At 46.5% G+C, this 21181-nt stretch overlaps 1 protein-coding gene across 1 annotated transcript; it reads left to right on the top strand.

Moving 5' to 3' along the window:
- The first annotated feature begins 19565 nt into the window (after positions 1-19565).
- Positions 19566-21181, top strand: LOC145333361 (uncharacterized). Its single transcript, XM_080178478.1, has 5 exons — positions 19566-19633; positions 19801-20038; positions 20606-20750; positions 20880-20988; positions 21097-21181. Exons 1-5 carry the CDS (start codon positions 19566-19568, stop codon positions 21179-21181), a joined length of 645 nt encoding a protein of 214 aa, XP_080034604.1.

Here is a 21181-nt window from a genome sequence, read left to right as displayed (position 1 = left end):
GATAACACCACATTTTTGACTATACATGGGTTTTCATCACACATTCCGCACTTCTTGAAAGAAAGAATTAAGATGGATGCCCAAGCTTTTGTTTATGTTTGGTTGCGCAAGCATTGTTTGGAATGCCGTGTTCAATTATGAATTTTTTGAATTTAGGCGCTTTCTAAACTGCCAATAATGATAAGGAAAACAGAAAGGATAAAGGTTCGAGTTCACAAACGCAACATACTATTATACTTCCAATACAATTTTCATACACACTAGACAGACACTATATTAAACTAATAGCTATTTCTGAACAGGTGTTGAATAGGAAGATTCATCCCACCTAACTATCACAAGTATAAGCTTTTCCATCCTTCCGATGCCCATTTGGGTTTTGATTTTGTCACGGCCTCAATCCAGACAAGACTGGTTTTTTATCTAGGACATACATACACGGCAGTTTAGATTATAGAGGAGCTTGGCCAGGAAAGGGATAAATATCTTATTCGCAGTCAATTGTTTTATTGAAGTTCATAGAAACAGTTTGACATCTACAAATAAAATAACATAATTAGTTACGTCTTAATACACTTTAAATTAAATGAAAAATCAAAAATACATATCTCTTTATTACTTTAGAAAAAAGAAAACCAATTTTGCATTCACTCACACCATGTCCAAGACAGATTTGGATCTGATCCTGGCAGTCACCACGTAGACAGTTTGACAATTTCGGAGCGATGCCAGTTTCGGCTTTGAGATGAGGAATAAAAAATTACCTCCAGTCTCAGCTCCCCTTTTTCCGCAGATCTTATAAGGAAAAATTATAGAATTAAAACCATTTTTGTAGGCCCCCTGGTGCAAAATGTCTGGGTTAACAAAACTGGTATTGAAAATATAATTTTATTTTTAATAGTTGTGAAAAATTGCCCTAATCTTGCTCTATTTTGTTTAGACTTATAATATACATAAACATTTATATTTTGCTACTTCAGTTCTGACACTCTACAATAGTTCATGTTTGTTTGTCCTACTGTTTCAGAGCTGTTTTCAGGGGCGTCCAAGCTTTTTTATTTGGGGGGGGGGGGGGTGGTAAAAATTTTTAAGGGAGGGGTAATTTGCTGTTGGGGGGGGGGGGGGGTAAAATGACGCGCGAACAATAATGTTCAGAAATACCCCACTGAAAAAAAAAATTTTGGCGCGCTTCGCGTGCATTTTTACTACTAAATGTTAATACATTATCAAATTCCCCCCCCAAAATTTTTACCCCAGGGGTAAAATTTGCTTGGGGGGTGTAATTACCCCGCGTGAAATATGTTGGCAGGGGTAAATTTTGTTTACCCCCCTAAAATTTACCCCCGGGGTAAAATTTTTTTGGGGGGAAATTTGATAATGTATTAACATTTAGTAGTAAAAATGCGCGCGAAGTGCGCCAAAATTTTTTTTTTCAGGGGGGTATTTCTGAACATTATTGATTAATTGCTATTCCATATTATTTGTAGGTAATATTATTTTGCCAACATAATAAGTTTGGCCACAACTATTAAGCTACAGTCACTAAAGTTTGAAATCAATAGGACATTTGTTACAGGCTTGGCCTTAAAAACACTTCCATTTTTTGGGGGGAGGGTGGGTAGATTTTGAATCCTGGAAACCCAGCAAAATAAATTAGTGGCGTTCACAGCGATTCATCTGAGGGTGTGAAACACCCCCCCCCCCCTCCCTCTTCTGCACGCCAGTGATCTAGCCAGAGATTAAAATATGTCGGCCTCAATTAAAAAGTTTAGTTTTATTACCAAACTGTAATTATAAATACTAATTGTCATTTGAATACGTTTTTTTTAGAGAAACCGGAGGCTTCGTCCTTATCTAAAGGGAGAAATTGTGGGTTTCTTGTTAAGAGATTTGGCAGCGGGTACGTACATATGAAAATCAAGACAAACCAAGAAAAAATTCTATATTTGTTAAACTATTGTGGTATTCGGCAACCGTGAGCCATGCCTATGGCAACCCTGACCTGGGTTCGGGGAAGGGCCGAGGGCCCTCCCCCGAGTCCTGGGGAAGGGGTCTGCCGACCCCCTCCCTATGCCTAACATTAATGATAGATTCTGACAGCCTTATTATGGTTAAGCTGTATTGTTAATTCCCCCCACCCTTTCCAGGGATGGGGGATCATTATTGCCCAAACTGACTATTGTATATGTATTATATTGATTCTGTTTATGATTACTTATTCCAATCTGTGTATTTATTGTTTGTTGTATATAACTTTAGTAAACCTTAGACCCTGAATAAAGGAACAACTGAATAGACTCTGTTTATTATTTAGTGATTGCTAGAGAAGCGTAGCTTCTCTATAATATATGTGTCCACGTCTGTTCGCACTGCCTTAGTCATTTGAACTCTGGTGTCTGCCATTTAACCTAGGCGGATACCACAACTTTTGGTGACAGCTGTGTGAGATTACGGCAAACCACAAGTGTAGAGCAGACGCGCAGCTGAGGCTAAGGTACTCCCAGCAGTGAAACTGGCAAAACTGACACAAGCAACCTGAATTACCCACCCTGGATAGCAAGGTCTAACTCTGTATCCGGCAGTTGTGGAAGCGAAACCTAGCGAAAGACCACTAAGTGTGGCGGAACCCGAGCTGCGGAGAGTAGCGAAATCGGACGAGAGACTGCGGAGAGCAGCGAAACTTGACGGAGAACCGCGAGAAGCGCCGACATCTAACGGAGGATTGAGCGCTCAAGGGCTGAAACAGGCCTGCGGACGGGCTGAAACAGGCCAAACAAGTGCAAACGGCTGAAAATAGGCCAACATTTACTGCAAGAGATAGCAGGATCCGAACCAGCGGCGCTGCAGGAAGGGACATTCCCTGCCGCCACCAGCCGGATTCGGATACACGGCGCTGCAGGACGGGACATTCCCTGCCGCCAACAGGCTGAAACAAGCCAAATAGCTGCGAGCTGTGAGCGAAAATACGAGTGTAGTGTACCAAGCAGAAGAAAAACTACGTTAACTCCAAGTATCCTGAGAGGCTACAGCGCAGCCACCCATCTAGAAAAACAGATATTATATCAAATTTTAGGGATTACCACCCTAGTGTGAAAGCTGAACAATAGATTTATGGGCAAGGCTTGGTAAACAAATTTGTTGTGTATTGTGATAAAGCCAAAAATAGAACAGGCTTGGTAAACAAATTTGTTGTGTATTGTGATAAAGCCAAAAATAGAACCTAGATGTAATATAACAATGCATTGATAAACAATCTGACCCCAAGCCTTCAGCACGACAAATACACCCCTTATCCCAACAGAAGGGGAGGGGCCCACCATAAATTGAAGCAAATACAATTGAGGTGACATAACAATAAGCTCAGGATTAAGGAAAAGGCACAATTACCTCACCACCCAATTACTTCAAACCTGCAGCACCCCCCTCCCCATAGGGGGGAACGGACGGTTTTACCCCGTCCCCTCACGCGCTCCCCCTCCTACCCACACTTGAATAAGTCCGCCCACGGTGCGGAGATAGCGACCGGGAGAACAGAGCGCCATTTACGGGTCGCGCAGCAGAGCTTGGGACGCAACAAAACTTCAACGGACGAATAAGATAAAGCGGACCAATGAGAGAGCAGATTGAGGGATAGGTGCGCGTTTTACCTGTGTGCGCAAATCTGACGGCGTGTAGGCGCGTTGCAAGGAAAGGAGATTTCACACACACACACACAGGAGCGGAGCTACTTCATAGCATCCAACAGAGATATTTTTAGAAAAAAACTTGCAAGCTCCTCCCTCCTATCTATAGTGTGATAAGGAAAACCAAATCAGTTCCTGACAGCAGTTCAGACCCTCAACAACTATCTACACCTACCAGCCTACTTTACAACTTAGAAGCTAGTGACAAGTATTCTAGTGTACACCTATTTAGATCTTTGTAGTTAAACTACCAACCTAGTGATAAACAGTGTTGACTGCTAGGCCAGAAAGCCCTAAGTGTAAACCACTTATAGTATTGACTTAAAACTTAGTGTCCCGCCGCTGAACCTTTGACCCGATGGAGCAGCCACAAGCGCAAGGAGGCGACCAGCTCCAAGGATGGCTCCAGGACGATCCCCAGCCGGCTCCAGCCGAGTACCGCAAGCTGATGCTGAGTAACCTGCCGGAGTACCGAGGACCGCCCAAGCAATCCTGGAATTCCCACATCCGGAGATTAGAAATGTCATGGGCGGCTTACCGTGTGCATCCCCATGACACACTGAATCGCCGCAACGCCCTCTTACTATCCCTGGCGGGGCAAGCGGCAGAGATGGCCTCTCATCTGTTTGGCGAGGCAGGCCAAGCCTTGACATACGAACAAGTCAAGGCTGAGTGTGAAATGTTATTTCGTCCAGCCTATGAGTCTCAGACCCTGAAGCAAGCCTTCAGAGACTACAGGCAGCACTCGACAGAACCTATACAAGCATACATATCCACAAAGTGTGCGTTGTATAGGGAGGCCTATAGCCACGAGGACCTTGAATTATTGATAGACGAATTAAATTGTGGCATTCGTAACACTAATGTGAAACGTGAAATGATGGGTCATGAGATCGCCTCGGTACCTGAGTACACGAGGCGAGCCATGTTTACCGTGACCATGATCACCAAGCAGCTGAAGGAGGGTGTGTGCCTAGTGGACGCCACCGACGGGCTCACGGGATCGGCCAGCGTCCAGTTGCCCCAATATGATGAGTCGGAGCCAATGGAGATTGGCGCCTTGGCTCCGGGTCTCCACCAGATGGGGAAGGTTGCCCCAGATGACAAGATTCCAGGCCGCTGCTATCGCTGCCATGGGAAGGGCCACCGAGTCAGAGATTGTCCTACGCCTATGGAGGTCAGCCTAGAAGAGAGACGCACCCAGCCACGCCATGACCGTCCTGCCAAATGTGAACGTTGTCATTACGCAGGCCATACGGCAGCCGAGTGCAAGGCTGACTGGGACCAGGTAGCCGGCCGGAGACGCATCGCTGACAAGGGCACCCCCTCAGGAAAGCCCAGCCGAGTAGCCAACATGGAAGGGAGTGCGCCCCCAGCAACACTCCAACAAGCAGCCGCCCCCAGTACAGCGGGCCGAGCCGAAGGAATGCCGCAGTTTGGAACCATCCCAGCTAGGATCAACGTGCTGGGAGGAGCGGCTGAACCCAATCGGGTTGGCCTTGGCTTCAGCCTCAACCACTTGGGACCGGAGTTCTTGCAGCCAACCAACATTGCAGAGCCAGAAGTCCTGAGGCCTCAACCCTTCAGCCTCAAAATGATGGGGCCTGCCAGACCGAGTCTACCCAGCAAGAGTGGAGGGGCGCTACCCAGCGCCACCGAGACAGTGTACGGGGAGGCTCTGGCGGCCGCTGAGCAAGAGAGGCAAGAGGCGCTAGCCAGCGCATCGGAGTCGATATATGGGGCGCCATCCAGCGCCGCCACGTGGAAAGGACGAGAGGTGCGCCCCCGCACCCCCAAGCTGATGTCTGGGGCGGCAACCGCAGCCGCCACCTGCGATGACTGGGGGGTGCTATCCAGCGCCCCCACACTGGTGCCTGGGGCGACAACCGTCGCCGCCACCAAGATACCTGGATCCTGGAACGAGCCAGCAGCCCCAGAGGGAGGGGTGACATCCGTCACCCCCAGTCAGCCCGCGCCACCAGCTAGCAAGGAGGGTCCAACTATCCATCATCCAGCGCCACCAGCCAGCAGGGAGAGCCCAGCCATACACCATCCAGCGCCCCCTGCCAGCAGAATGAGCCCAGCTGTCCACCATTCTCAACTGAGCCAGGATAAGTTAAATTTGACAAATGTATTGTATCCAAACTATTGTAACCCTCCAGCCTTGCCTGTGCCTCCCGCACCAGAGGCTGGGGAGATTGAGATTTGGGATTATAAGGACTTGCCTGTGCCACATGCACCTGAGTTCCTAGGGCAGGGGAGGGATGTAATACAGGGTGAGCCTGTGCCACACGCACTCCAGCCCCATGCCACTGGGCATGCCATGGACAAGGGAAGGGACCCCTTGGGGCTAGGGGAGCCAACACCAAGGCAGGCGCCAGTCGCCTGTCAGTCTGTCATTGGGGAGGGTATCGGGATGCCCCGGGCGCCCAAAGATAACGCTCAATGGAAATTTATATCTAGCCAGGAGCAGCCCAGCAGTGTCCAGCCCCAAGAAGCAGTCGTGGCCCAAGCCGAGGATCCCCAGATGCGTGCGCGAGGTCGATGGCTGTCTGGTAGATTCTCACACTGGTGGATGGTCCTGTGGGGCCTACTGCTCGCAGCTGTGTGGCCTACAACTAGCTATGTCCTGGTAGGGTGGGACTGTGCCAACCCCACCCATGTCACCGCCTACAACAAGGAGCAGATGTGTAGCAAGGAGCCGCTACACCAGGAGGTGCCCTTGGGCCATGAGATACATGTCCTGCAGCAAGTCAAGATTAGGGAGACCACGGGATATAGCTGTCAACTCGCAGTGTCCCAGTGGACATTTAGGTGTGGAGTCTGGGGCCACCTCAAGGTGACCTCGGTCCCCACCCTCATGCGGCCAACCAAGATTGATCCAGAAACGTGCCGAGACCTGGCCAGGAACCGAGTCTACACTCTGCCAGGCAAGACCCAGCCATTGACGTTTCAGCTGAACCACCCCGTGTTCTTCACCCTTGATATGGTGGGCGCCTTGGTCAACAGCCCTGAGGGGGTGGGTTGTGAAGGGGAGGACGTCCATTTCAAAGGCCAGCTGTACCGCAATGAATTAGTGCTCCAGGAGCGACGGCTGCTGGTCAAGGAAGAGACCTATGTAGTCGAGAATGGACAGGTGGAGTCCCAGTCTGACCACCTGACCCTAGAGTGTCCCCATTCCGAGCTGTCCTGCATCACTGGAGAGGCCACCTACGTGTGGGACCACCTGGGGAGAGATTGCCCCTTGAGGCTGATCCGCAGCCTCCAGCCCAGCCTGGTGATGGATGCGTTTCTGGTTGACCATCAAGCCCAATTCTTCATCAACATGACTACCCCAACCTCAATAGTGAACTGCGACTTTGAGGCCCATGCCACCAACCACCCAGCATTGTTCGTGGCAGCCGACCCGGCCGCGGCAGCGCTGCCCAGAGTATCGGCCAGGGACGTGGATGTCCCCCTGCAGGCCCAGATACATGCAGGTTACATCGGATTTACCCTGGAAACTCGAATGAGAAGCGCCGCAGCAGAAGAAGTAGCGGCCAATTGCTGGAAGCTCCAGCAGCTAGACCCAGCCCATCCGGTGCGTGTCCAGGGGAGCATGTTCTCTGTGTTGAGGGGAGATGTATTGCTCCACCTTACCTGCCAACGCAATAAGTATGTGGTCAGGGAGAGCAATGAATGTTGGGACAAGGTGCCGGTGGAGCCCACAGGATTTGTAGATGCCGTGACAAAGGTGTATAGCGGCCATGCCACCAAAATCCCCTGCTCCTCCACCTACCCCCTAACTGTACACACTGAGGAAGGATGGATAGAGCTAACCCCCGCACCTAAGAAGAGGCCGCCCCCGCTGGATACACCCAAGCAGCTGCTGACCGAGCCCTTGGATGACTACAGCTCGGGAGGATTGTATTCGCAGGCCGAGATGAACGACTGGCAGCAGCTGCTAGCATTCCCAGCGTATAAGGCCGCCATGCTGACCGGCCTGTCGTATGGCTCATGCGTCCAGCAAGGTAGCTGTTCAGCCACCGGAGACCATGGGATCGTGTCCTACGATATTGACCGACTGGCGGAGGAAGGAGAAGCAACCCTGGATGTCTGGGCTGGGTTCAGACAGGCTATTCACGAGTGGGGAGATGGCGCAGCCATACTGTGTCTGCTGTTGTTGATCCTCAAGCTGCTGGGAGACTTAACCATCATTTCCCTGGCAGCTGCACAAGGAGGTGTACGGGCCGCCATGAACGCGATGTCACAAGTATTCCTGTACCACCCAACCTTGTATCGCAAGGCCTTGGCCAGAGCCAGGCTCACCCATGCCAAGTCCCGGGACTTCTCAGTGGACTGGGATGCCATTCCTATCGGCCGGGAAGCAGCCGAGGAAATGGTATCCATGCAATCAGCCGATAGTGGAAATGACCGCCCAGGCAGGCCTGGGCCACACTCTGGAAAGCCCCGCGGCCCCTCGGGAGGCCAGGCTGTTGCCCAGACGGTCAACCTGGTAGCCAGTGCCCCAGCCGCTGCCAACAACAACCAGAATGCCCCGTTACTGACCGGTCCCGCAGCGGCTGTGCCCCACGCCAACCTGACACCTGCTGGCGCCGAGCTACGTGTCCAACAAAAGCCAGCCTCTACCTTCTATCCCACGTTGGGGGCCCATCAGCCCTGAAAATCACCACTAGGATTCCATTGAATCGTTATCGCTTGTATATAAATTAGCCCTAAGGAGCGGGCCGAAGGTCTCAACCACTGTCGGAAGTCTGGCAGGGAAACCCCCTCCCAGCCTTCCGAGGGGAGAGTTGTGGTATTCGGCAACCGTGAGCCATGCCTATGGCAACCCTGACCTGGGTTCGGGGAAGGGCCGAGGGCCCTCCCCCGAGTCCTGGGGAAGGGGTCTGCCGACCCCCTCCCTATGCCTAACATTAATGATAGATTCTGACAGCCTTATTATGGTTAAGCTGTATTGTTAATTCCCCCCACCCTTTCCAGGGATGGGGGATCATTATTGCCCAAACTGACTATTGTATATGTATTATATTGATTCTGTTTATGATTACTTATTCCAATCTGTGTATTTATTGTTTGTTGTATATAACTTTAGTAAACCTTAGACCCTGAATAAAGGAACAACTGAATAGACTCTGTTTATTATTTAGTGATTGCTAGAGAAGCGTAGCTTCTCTATAATATATGTGTCCACGTCTGTTCGCACTGCCGTAGTCATTTGAACTCTGGTGTCTGCCATTTAACCTAGGCGGATACCACAACTTTTGGTGACAGCTGTGTGAGATTACGGCAAACCACAAGTGTAGAGCAGACGCGCAGCTGAGGCTAAGGTACTCCCAGCAGTGAAACTGGCAAAACTGACACAAGCAACCTGAATTGCCCACCCTGGATAGCAAGGTCTAACTCTGTATCCGGCAGTTGTGGAAGCGAAACCTAGCGAAAGACCACTAAGTGTGGTGGAACCCGAGCTGCGGAGAGTAGCGAAATCGGACGAGAGACTGCGGAGAGCAGCGAAACTTGACGGAGAACCGCGAGAAGCGCCGACATCTAACGGAGGATTGAGCGCTCAAGGGCTGAAACAGGCCTGCGGACGGGCTGAAACAGGCCAAACAAGTGCAAACGGCTGAAAATAGGCCAACATTTACTGCAAGAGATAGCAGGATCCGAACCAGCGGCGCTGCAGGAAGGGACATTCCCTGCCGCCACCAGCCGGATTCGGATACACGGCGCTGCAGGATGGGACATTCCCTGCCGCCGACAGGCTGAAACAAGCCAAATAGCTGCGAGCTGTGAGCGAAAATACGAGTGTAGTGTACCAAGCAGAAGAAAAACTACGTTAACTCCAAGTATCCTGAGAGGCTACAGCGCAGCCACCCATCTAGAAAAACAGATATTATATCAAATTTTAGGGATTACCACCCTAGTGTGAAAGCTGAACAATAGATTTATGGGCAAGGCTTGGTAAACAAATTTGTTGTGTATTGTGATAAAGCCAAAAATAGAACCTAGATGTAATATAACAATGCATTGATAAACAATCTGACCCCAAGCCTTCAGCACGACAAATACACCCCTTATCCCAACGGAAGGGGAGGGGCCCACCATAAATTGAAGCAAATACAATTGAGGTGACATAACAATAAGCTCAGGATTAAGGAAAAGGCACAATTACCTCACCACCCAGTTACTTCAAACCTGCAGCACCCCCCTTCCCATAGGGGGGAACGGACGGTTTTACCCCGTCCCCTCACGCGCTCCCCCTCCTACCCACACTTGAATAAGTCCGCCCACGGTGCGGAGATAGCGACCGGGAGAACAGAGCGCCATTTACGGGTCGCGCAGCAGAGCTTGGGATGCAACAAAACTTCAACGGACGAATAAGATAAAGCGGACCAATGAGAGAGCAGATTGAGGGATAGGTGCGTGTTTTACCTGTGTGCGCAAATCTGACGGCGTGTAGGCGCGTTGCAAGGAAAGGAGATTTCACACACACACACACAGGAGCGGAGCTACTTCATAGCATCCAACAGAGATATTTTTAGAAAAAAACTTGCAAGCTCCTCCCTCCTATCTATAGTGTGATAAGGAAAACCAAATCAGTTCCTGACAGCAGTTCAGACCCTCAACAACTATCTACACCTACCAGCCTACTTTACAACTTAGAAGCTAGTGACAAGTATTCTAGTGTACACCTATTTAGATCTTTGTAGTTAAACTACCAACCTAGTGATAAACAGTGTTGGCTGCTAGGCCAGAAAGCCCTAAGTGTAAACCACTTATAGTATTGACTTAAAACTTAGTGTCCCGCCGCTGAACCTTTGACCCGATGGAGCAGCCACAAGCGCAAGGAGGCGACCAGCTCCAAGGATGGCTCCAGGACGATCCCCAGCCGGCTCCAGCCGAGTACCGCAAGCTGATGCTGAGTAACCTGCCGGAGTACCGAGGACCGCCCAAGCAATCCTGGAATTCCCACATCCGGAGATTAGAAATGTCATGGGCGGCTTACCGTGTGCCCCCCCATGACACACTGAATCGCCGCAACGCCCTCTTACTATCCCTGGCGGGGCAAGCGGCAGAGATGGCCTCTCATCTGTTTGGCGAGGCAGGCCAAGCCTTGACATACGAACAAGTCAAGGCCGAGTGTGAAATGTTATTTCGTCCAGCCTATGAGTCTCAGACCCTGAAGCAAGCCTTCAGAGACTACAGGCAGCACTCGACAGAACCTATACAAGCATACATATCCACAAAGTGTGCGTTGTATAGGGAGGCCTATAGCCACGAGGACCTTGAATTATTGATAGACGAATTAAATCGTGGCATTTGTAACACTAATGTGAAACGTGAAATGATGGGTCATGAGATCGCCTCGGTACCTGAGTACACGAGGCGAGCCATGTTTACCGTGACCATGATCACCAAGCAGCTGAAGGAGGGTGTGTGCCTAGTGGACGCCACCGACGGGCTCACGGGATCGGCCAGCGTCCAGTTGCCCCAATATGATGAGTCGGAGCCAATGGAGATTGGCGCCTTGGCTCCGGGTCTCCACCAGATGGGGAAGGTTGCCCCAGATGACAAGATTCCAGGCCGCTGCTATCGCTGCCATGGGAAGGGCCACCGAGTCAGAGATTGTCCTACGCCTATGGAGGTCAGCCTAGAAGAGAGACGCACCCAGCCACGCCGTGACCGTCCTGCCAAATGTGAACGTTGTCATTACGCAGGCCATACGGCAGCCGAGTGCAAGGCTGACTGGGACCAGGTAGCCGGCCGGAGACGCATCGCTGACAAGGGCGCCCCCTCAGGAAAGCCCAGCCGAGTAGCCAACATGGAAGGGAGTGCGCCCCCAGCAACACTCCAGCAAGCAGCCGCCCCCAGTACAGCGGGCCGAGCCGAAGGAATGCCGCAGTTTGGAACCATCCCAGCTAGGATCAACGTGCTGGGAGGAGCGGCTGAACCCAATCGGGTTGGCCTGGGCTTCAGCCTCAACCACTTGGGACCGGAGTTCGTGCAGCCAACCAACATTGCAGAGCCAGAAGTCCTGAGGCCTCAACCCTTCAGCCTCAACATGATGGGGCCTGCCAGACCGAGTCTACCCAGCAAGAGTGGAGGGGCGCTACCCAGCGCCACCGAGACAGTGTACGGGGAGGCCCTGGCGGCCGCTGAGCGAGAGAGGCAAGAGGCGCTAGCCAGCGCATCGGAGTGGATATATGGGGCGCCATCCGGCGCCGCCACGTGGGAAGGACGAGAGGTGCGCCCCCGCACCCCCAAGCTGATGTCTGGGGCGGCAACCGCAGCCGCCACCTGCGATGACTGGGGGGTGCTATCCAGCGCCCCCACACTGGTGCCTGGGGCGACAACCGTCGCCGCCACCGAGATACCTGGATCCTGGAACGAGCCAGCAGCCCCAGAGGGAGGGGTGACATCCGTCACCCCCAGTCAGCCCGCGCCACCAGCTAGCAAGGAGGGTCCAACTATCCATCATCCAGCGCCACCAGCCAGCAGGGAGAGCCCAGCCATACACCATCCAGCGCCCCCTGCCAGCAGAATGAGCCCAGCTGTCCACCATTCTCAACTGAGCCAGGATAAGTTAAATTTGACAAATGTATTGTATCCAAAGTATTGTAACCCTCCAGCCTTGCCTGTGCCTCCCGCACCAGAGGCTGGGGAGATTGAGATTTGGGATTATAAGGACTTGCCTGTGCCACATGCACCTGAGTTCCTAGGGCAGGGGAGGGATGTAATACAGGGCGAGCCTGTGCCACACGCACTCCAGCCCCATGCCACTGGGCATGCCATGGACAAGGGAAGGGACCCCTTGGGGCTAGGGGAGCCGACACCAAGGCAGGCGCCAGTCGCCTGTCAGTCTGTCATTGGGGAGGGTATCGGGATGCCCCGGGCGCCCAAAGATAACGCTCAATGGAAATTTATATCTAGCCAGGAGCAGCCCAGCAGTGTCCAGCCCCAAGAAGCAGTCGTGGCCCGAGCCGAGGATCCCCAGATGCGTGCGCGAGGTCGATGGCTGTCTGGTAGATTCTCACACTGGTGGATGGTCCTGTTGGGCCTACTGCTCGCAGCTGTGTGGCCTACAACTAGCTATGTCCTGGTAGGGTGGGACTGTGCCAACCCCACCCATGTCACCGCCTACAACAAGGAGCAGATGTGTAGCAAGGAGCCGCTACACCAGGAGGTGCCCTTGGGCCATGAGATACATGTCCTGCAGCAAGTCAAGATTAGGGAGACCACGGGATATAGCTGTCAACTCGCAGTGTCCCAGTGGACATTTAGGTGTGGAGTCTGGGGCCACCTCAAGGTGACCTCGGTCCCCACCCTCATGTGGCCAACCAAGATTGATCCAGAAACGTGCCGAGACCTGGCCAGGAACCGAGTCTACACTCTGCCAGGCAAGACCCAGCCATTGACGTTTCAGCTGAACCACCCCCTGTTCTTCACCCTCGATATGGTGGGCGCCTTGGTCAACAGCCCTGAGGGGGTGGGTTGTGAAGGGGAGGACGTCCATTTCAAAGGCCAGCTGTACCGCAATGAATTAGTGCTCCAGGAGCGACGGCTGCTGGTCAAGGAAGAGACCTATGTAGTCGAGAATGGACAGGTGGAGTCCTAGTCTGACCACCTGACCCTAGAGTGTCCCCATTCCGAGCTGTCCTGCATCACTGGAGAGGCCACCTACGTGTGGGACCACCTGGGGAGAGATTGCCCCTTGAGGCTGATCCGCAGCCTCCAGCCCAGCCTGGTGATGGATGCGTTTCTGGTTGACCATCAAGCCCAATTCTTCATCAACATGACTACCCCCACCTCAATAGTGAACTGCGACTTTGAGGCCCATGCCACCAACCACCCAGCATTGTTCGTGGCAGCCGACCCGGCCGCGGCAGCGCTGCCCAGAGTATCGGCCAGGGACGTGGATGTCCCCCTGCAGGCCCAGATACATGCAGGTTACATCGGATTTACCCTGGAAACTCGAATGAGAAGCGCCGCAGCAGAAGAAGTAGCGGCCAATTGCTGGAAGCTCCAGCAGCTAGACCCAGCCCATCCGGTGCGTGTCCAGGGGAGCACGTTCTCTGTGTTGAGGGGAGATGTATTGCTCCACCTTACCTGCCAACGCAATAAGTATGTGGTCAGGGAGAGCAATGAATGTTGGGACAAGGTGCCGGTGGAGCCCACAGGATTTGTAGATGCCGTGACAAAGGTGTATAGCGGCCACGCCACCAAAATCCCCTGCTCCTCCACCTACCCCCTAACTGTACACACTGAGGAAGGATGGATAGAGCTAACCCCCGCACCTAAGAAGAGGCCGCCCCCGCTGGATACACCCAAGCAGCTGCTGACCGAGCCCTTGGATGACTTCAGCTCGGAAGGATTGTATTCGCAGGCCGAGATGAACGACTGGCAGCAGCTGCTAGCATTCCCAGCGTATAAGGCCGCCATGCTGACCGGCCTGTCGTATGGCTCATGCGTCCAGCAAGGTAGCTGTTCAGCCACCGGAGACCATGGGATTGTGTCCTACGATATTGACCGACTGGCGGAGGAAGGAGAAGCAACCCTGGATGTCTGGGCTGGGTTCAGACAGGCTATTCACGAGTGGGGAGATGGCGCAGCCATACTGTGTCTGCTGTTGTTGATCCTCAAGCTGCTGGGAGACTTAACCATCATTTCCCTGGCAGCTGCACAAGGAGGTGTACGGGCCGCCATGAACGCGATGTCACAAGTATTCCTGTACCACCCAACCTTGTATCGCAAGGCCTTGGCCAGAGCCAGGCTCACCCATGCCAAGTCCCGGGACTTCTCAGTGGACTGGGATGCCATTCCTATCGGCCTGGAAGCAGCCGAGGAAATGGTATCCATGCAATCAGCCGATAGTGGAAATGACCGCCCAGGCAGGCCTGGGCCACACTCTGGAAAGCCCCGCGGCCCCTCGGGAGGCCAGGCTGTCGCCCAGACGGTCAACCTGGTAGCCAGTGCCCCAGCCGCTGCCAACAACAACCAGAATGCCCCGTTACTGACCGGTCCCGCAGCGGCTGTGCCCCACGCCAACCTGACACCTGCTGGCGCCGAGCTACGTGTCCAACAAAAGCCAGCCTCTACCTTCTATCCCACGTTGGGGGCCCATCAGCCCTGAAAATCACCACTAGGATTCCATTGAATCGTTATCGCTTGTATATAAATTAGCCCTAAGGAGCGGGCCGAAGGCCTCAACCACTGTCGGAAGTCTGGCAGGGAAACCCCCTCCCAGCCTTCCGAGGGGAGAGTTGTGGTATTCGGCAACCGTGAGCCATGCCTATGGCAACCCTGACCTGGGTTCGGGGAAGGGCCGAGGGCCCTCCCCCGAGTCCTGGGGAAGGGGTCTGCCGACCCCCTCCCTATGCCTAACATTAATGATAGATTCTGACAGCCTTATTATGGTTAAGCTGTATTGTTAATTCCCCCCACCCTTTCCAGGGATGGGGGATCATTATTGCCCAAACTGACTATTGTATATGTATTATATTGATTCTGTTTATGATTACTTATTCCAATCTGTGTATTTATTGTTTGTTGTATATAACTTTAGTAAACCTTAGACCCTGAATAAAGGAACAACTGAATAGACTCTGTTTATTATTTAGTGATTGCTAGAGAAGCGTAGCTTCTCTATAATATATGTGTCCACGTCTGTTCGCACTGCCGTAGTCATTTGAACTCTGGTGTCTGCCATTTAACCTAGGCGGATACCACACTATAACTGCCCATTAAAGTCCCAACAACTTTTGTTGGCCTTTTCAGAGCAATGATTATTTTTTTTATCTCCATTATAGAATTGTATAAATGCACGCTAAAAATTGACAATAGGAGGGTTGAAAATAGGTTCAAACTAAAATTTAAGGATTTCTAAATTTCTACCAATCGCCAAAGCTTATAAGATAACGCAGTGGGTCGCAAATTTTGATAGTTAAGATCTCAGGAATGCGTTACAGTATTCTACAAAATAAATAGTAGAATATCAATATTTTTAAAAGCGAAGCTTTTCTGTATTTAGGGTCGGTCCGTCCGTACGTCCGTCCGTAACGGATAGCTTTTTTCGTTTTTAATTCCTGGGACAACAAAGTATAATGTTATAAGCGAAGCAACTCTATATAATTAAAATGCTATAACACCATAACCATTATCCTGTATCAAGCAGTATTTCATCAAATTTGTTTACAATTTTGCTTCGACTCTTATATATTTTTATTCTGATTATTCAGTTCTGACACTATATAAAGTGTTAATGTCCGTTGTCCTACCGTTTCAGTGCTTCGCTTTTATGGATGTTGTCATCCTTGTTGAATTATATAATAATTGATATTTTCATATAAAGATAAGAAATTAATAATTATCATTCATTCTTAGGTAAAAAAGGCATCATATCCGTGTGTGTGTTAGTGTAAGTGTGTGTGTGTGTGTGTGTGTTAGTGTGTGTGTGTGTGTGTTTGTGCGCGTGTCTGTCTTTACTAAAATATCTCACTAACTGCTGGACTAATGTTGGGTTCTAGAAGCTTCCTTTATGTTATTAAAAGCGAAGCCATATTAACATTTTTAAAAATCTTTGAGGAAAGTATAGCAGAGACGTCTGATGTGGTTTGGGATAAAGACTCAAAGAGGTATGTGTCCCCCCCCCCCCCCCCCCTCCATATTCATAACTATTTTTCATTTTACATCAAAAACATGAGTTTCATAAGATTCCCCCCAAAAAAGGTATGGGATGGAAGGACGGACAGCCATGGTATAAATATAGAGTAGATTGCTACTAAAAAAGCTCGATCTATAGAAAAAAAATTAGTAGCGAAGCTACTCTATTATTCCAAATGTCCATCAGTCTGTCTGTCAAAAACGAAGTGGGGAAAACTTGATTTTCTAGGCTCCTATTCAAGATACCAGGCTAAAACTTTTTGACAATATTTCCATCATTAAGGAGCTCAATAAACTATAAAACATCCTTAGTGGTAGGACTGCTTTAAAGCAGCTTTTTAGCCGTTTTGTAAAAGACTGAAACTTCTTTTCAACATTCCCATCAATATGGAGCATAATGAAGTAAAATACATCCATAGCGGTCGGACTGCTTTTAGCAGCTTTTTAGCCGCTTTTACTTTTTATAACAGATTTTCTCGGCTCCTACAAAAGATAAACGGCTGAAACTTCTGGCCAATATTCCATTCATTATGCACCATAATTAGGTATAAAAAATCTATAGTAGTCTGACTACTTTTAAGCAGCTTTTTATCTGCTTTTCTTTTTTCAACTTTCAAAGACATAAACATTAAGTTTTAAGGTTTCATGATTTTAGTTTTTGCATATTCCCTCTCTTTCTTTTCTTTGTTATGGGAACAGATAATATATAATATATAACTCCGTTGGTCTATTTCATAATTGATTTTGTGCTTCGCTACTTATGGATGTTGTCATCCTTGTTTACCCTAATAAAACAAACAAAGAAATTACGCTCTTTATTATATAAACTTAACATTTAATAATGAATTAAGAGGAACTTCTTAAATATTAAACTTTGGTAAATATAAAGATGAAATAATTTAATAGATTGTAAATGTAAAAAAAGATATCTTTCTCATAAGTAGCTTATAGTGCCTATAAAAAATGACGTCATACAATACGAACGACCAATGATAGGCCAGTATACAATTTATCATTGGTCAATTATAATGTATACTGACCTATCATTTGTTTTGTATGACGTCAATTCTTTATAGTCCCTATAAGCTGCTTCTATTTTTCAATCCTTATAATAAATATATATAGAATAATTCGCCAAAGACCTTTATAGTTGATGAAATAGGGGGCGGTGTATAATAAGAGTGAACTAACCCTTTTAACTAAACATTTTAAACTTTTGAATTTCGTACCTAATTTTTTTAGCACTTTTATTTCTAATTCTAAAAAAATTTTTTATAAATTGTCCTTTTGATAAAAAAAATGTTTTAGTCATCTTGAGGATATGTCAGCAACAACATTCTTCAGAATATTTATAAGCATTGGCATACTTCCCAGGGAAAAAAGCTGTGATTTTCATAACAAAACTGTATAGGCAGGTTTTAGCCTAGTGAACAAGCCTTTGAAGACGATCTCTGTGTTGCCGACTTTCAGATAAAATACAAAATCTGATTTTAAATTCTTCTCTTTTGTAAAAACATGCTAATTTTAGTAATATAGTTAGGTTAATAAGTATATTTATCGTAGAAACAAAACTTTAAAAATTGAAATCATATTGATAACAAGGATAACTGCATCCATAAAAGCATCATATTACATAATTAAAATTCTTTAAAAATTTGCTAAAATTTCTAGGTAACAATGAAAAATGAAATGATGCAATCAAAAAAAAGGATCATGGAAAGAAAAGGAAGTTGCCATTTTCATCGTATTTTCACAGTAGATTTTGAAGGGTTATTTTAGGTTAGGTTAGGTTAAGTAAATTTTAATGATTGCCATGCAGTGTTAGAAAATATGCTCGCAGGGCTAGAGCTCCCCGCATGGGCTAGAAATAGGAGAAAGGCTACTGTGAAAAAACGACAAAACTGGCAACTTCGTTTTCTTTCCATGATCAAAAAAAAATTATGCACATACAACAGAATATGTAATGTTATATTATATTTTATGCTAACTTAAGTTTATAACTTTTGCAAATTTCATGATTTAATAACCAGTTTACAATTTTTAACTATTTGGAGCCTTGAGGAATTGATTTACAATTGCAGAGATATCTTTAACAGAATACAGACCAACCACAAGATAAAATTTTCTTAAAAATGCATAGCTTTTTTATAGAGGAAGAAAAGTTTGTGACATTATTCAACTCATATTTTGGATGTTACTTTTGACTGGACTTTATATTTGGCCTCACATTTTAACCGCAGGAATATTTTTAGTCCATTCTTAACTTGTATAGAGTGTTCAATAAAGCTTAGCTTTCCTAAATGTGAATTTGTTTGTTTAATATATTTGATTTTGACCATATTTATGGATGTATGTTTGTGTGGGAGTTTTGCTTTCCTTCAAAGTGCCAAGCAAGCACAGAAAGCCCTGGCTGGAACATTTATATTTAGATTTTTAAAAAAGAGATAGGAGTATTTCTTATATTTTGCCTATCTTAAGCCTAAGGGGGCCTAATCCTTAAAATATAACAAATGTAAATTTCAATTGAACTTTTTAATGAACTAAATTAATACACTTTAGTTGCAAACAGTCAAAATGCATCAAAATATCCTGAATCAAACAATACTGATATACAAGAGGTAATTTTTCATGCATAGAATCTCAATTAGTGATTACTTCCCTCGCTGACTCTCTTTAATTCCTAAATGCACACATTCTCTAATGAATACCTTGTAAATGCTATTGATTTGATAATATGTATGTGGACATGGATTGATTACAATAAATTTAATCTTATAACTTTTAATCCTAAACAATTACTTTAAAATTATGCTATTTTCCTTATAAATCTCCATCAACTCTTTGATTTACCTTTTGATTCAAGCATTTTAGTTTGACTTTGCTGTATTTAGATACCTGTTCAATTGGTATATGTTAGCTTCATAAATGAGCATTTGTACTCAATCAGGAAACACCAACAGAAACTTTTAATTCTGATAGAAATGTGTCACTAATAGCTTCTCCCCCCCCCCCCCTACACACTCCCTCCCTCCAATCATTGATTTAATTTTTTCTCTCCATTAAATTACCAATCCGAGTATGCCCTAAATTTTATATTTAAAAGGGTTAAAATGCTTAAGAAGAGTGTAAAATCTTGTTTTATTAGGTCTAATTCTTTCGGTGCTATTGGTTTATCATTTGATGAATAAGGTTTATAGTTATAAGATGGTGTGAATAAGCAGAATGATTGTAATGATGCCTGTATTTTATTACACCTGCTATACATATGATATCTTTAGAACAGATATTAGGTAATTATTTAATTTAAATTTTTTTTCAAATGTTAGTAACAAAATCTAACAACATTTAATTAAAAAGTAAAGTTTTAAAAAGTATAAAGTAAGAATTTTTATGCAATTAATGTTTTGAAATGGTTTGAAAAAATAACAACTATAAAGTCAATATTTTTTTCAACTAGTTCTCAGCAGTTCAAATGGTTTTGGCCAAAGAAGAAGAAAACATTTATGCTTACATCCTTATTAATAAGTCTAATTGTAATATATGGCTCTATAATAGCTCCAGCAATTACAAATTCATATGCATCAGTCTTCGATGTTTTTATAACAGTTTATATTATGGGAGTAGTCTGTATGATGTTAAGTTTAATCATACTCAATACATTTCTTATTGGATCCCTATGTGAACATTTTACTCAGGTAATAATACATTTTTAAAAACTAATCAAGGATGATAACAACTTTAAGCGTACAATAATATAAGATTTTAGGTCAGATAAAGTAAGTTGTAGGGAGGTTGCTAATTAATCAGAGGAATCATCACCAGGAATTGGATAATATAAACTCATTCCAATCTCCTGTGTAGTGATATACTTAAGACAAAGAAAGTGAGTTCTGTCATTGGTGCTCTACCATCCAAGGAATCTTCACAAAAATTCCAGACTTTTAGATTAATTCAAATAAATTTTACCTAACTCTAGTATTTTATATACATACTAGCGGCTGCGCCCCTAGCATCTAGGGGCATTTCATTCGAAGGGAAATGGAAGGGTAAAAATAGCTTAAAACCATAATTAGACTTATTTGTAAAAACAAAATAGCCTAAAACCATGCTAAGGCATACACAAAGCTTCCCTCAAAACGAGAACCATATCGATTCAGTGGCTAGAGAGATCCTTTGCTACAAACAAAAAAAGCTTAGTACTTTATATAATAGGATATTATCTATATATTATTTATACAATGTATCTTTAAACATTACACAAGGTTGAAATGGTGAAGGAAAAACTTAACACAATAGTACCACATTACAAGAATTTGAAGAGAGCTATCAGTCCATTGCTGTTTGTGGTCTTTCTAAGTGAATGTTTATCATTAATTAGCCAGGCTCTAATATCAGTTATTTTTAAAGGTATTAAAGTAAAAAAATTATTAGACAAATAACATGTAAAAATATTTCTTGAACTTTCATAATCTAAAAATCTTGGTTGTACTCTCCCTGTAGGAATTTTTTTAACTTATAACCTAAACATGTTTGCAGATATCAATAGTGTGACAGGAATAGTATGTTCCTTAGCTTACCTTGTATATGCAGCTGCTGTTGTGCAAGAAACGCATGAAAATTTTAAAGATATGAGCCACACCCTTAGGTAAGGTTATTTCATACATAACAATACCTTTAAAATTGTTCATGTAAAACTAATTTTACATTTAGGTCAGAAATATTCCCAAACTAAAGTAATGTACCAATATTTCAGGGTATTTTCAAGAAGTAAAGAAGCTGAACATATAGATGTTAATCTAATAGAAGATGAAATATTTAAGATAGAAGGAAAGTTTTGA

Source organism: Acartia tonsa, chromosome 12 (assembly GCF_053477335.1).
Source record: "Acartia tonsa isolate MP-2025a chromosome 12, ASM5347733v1, whole genome shotgun sequence".
In the NCBI taxonomy this organism is placed as follows: Eukaryota; Metazoa; Arthropoda; class Copepoda; order Calanoida; family Acartiidae; genus Acartia; species Acartia tonsa.
This window is presented reverse-complemented; position numbering and strand designations above follow the sequence as displayed.

What these genes read in the sequence shown, in the direction of transcription:
- LOC145333361 (XM_080178478.1), top strand. Translation starts at nt 19,566, where the DNA reads ATGATTGTAATGATGCCTGTATTTTATTACACCTGCTATACATATGAT. An exon ending in TATGTGAACATTTTACTCAG is followed by an intron (nt 20,039 to 20,605) that starts GTAATAATACAT and finishes ACATTACACAAG; the next exon opens with GTTGAAATGGTGAAGGAAAA. An exon ending in GATATGAGCCACACCCTTAG is followed by an intron (nt 20,989 to 21,096) that starts GTAAGGTTATTT and finishes CCAATATTTCAG; the next exon opens with GGTATTTTCAAGAAGTAAAG.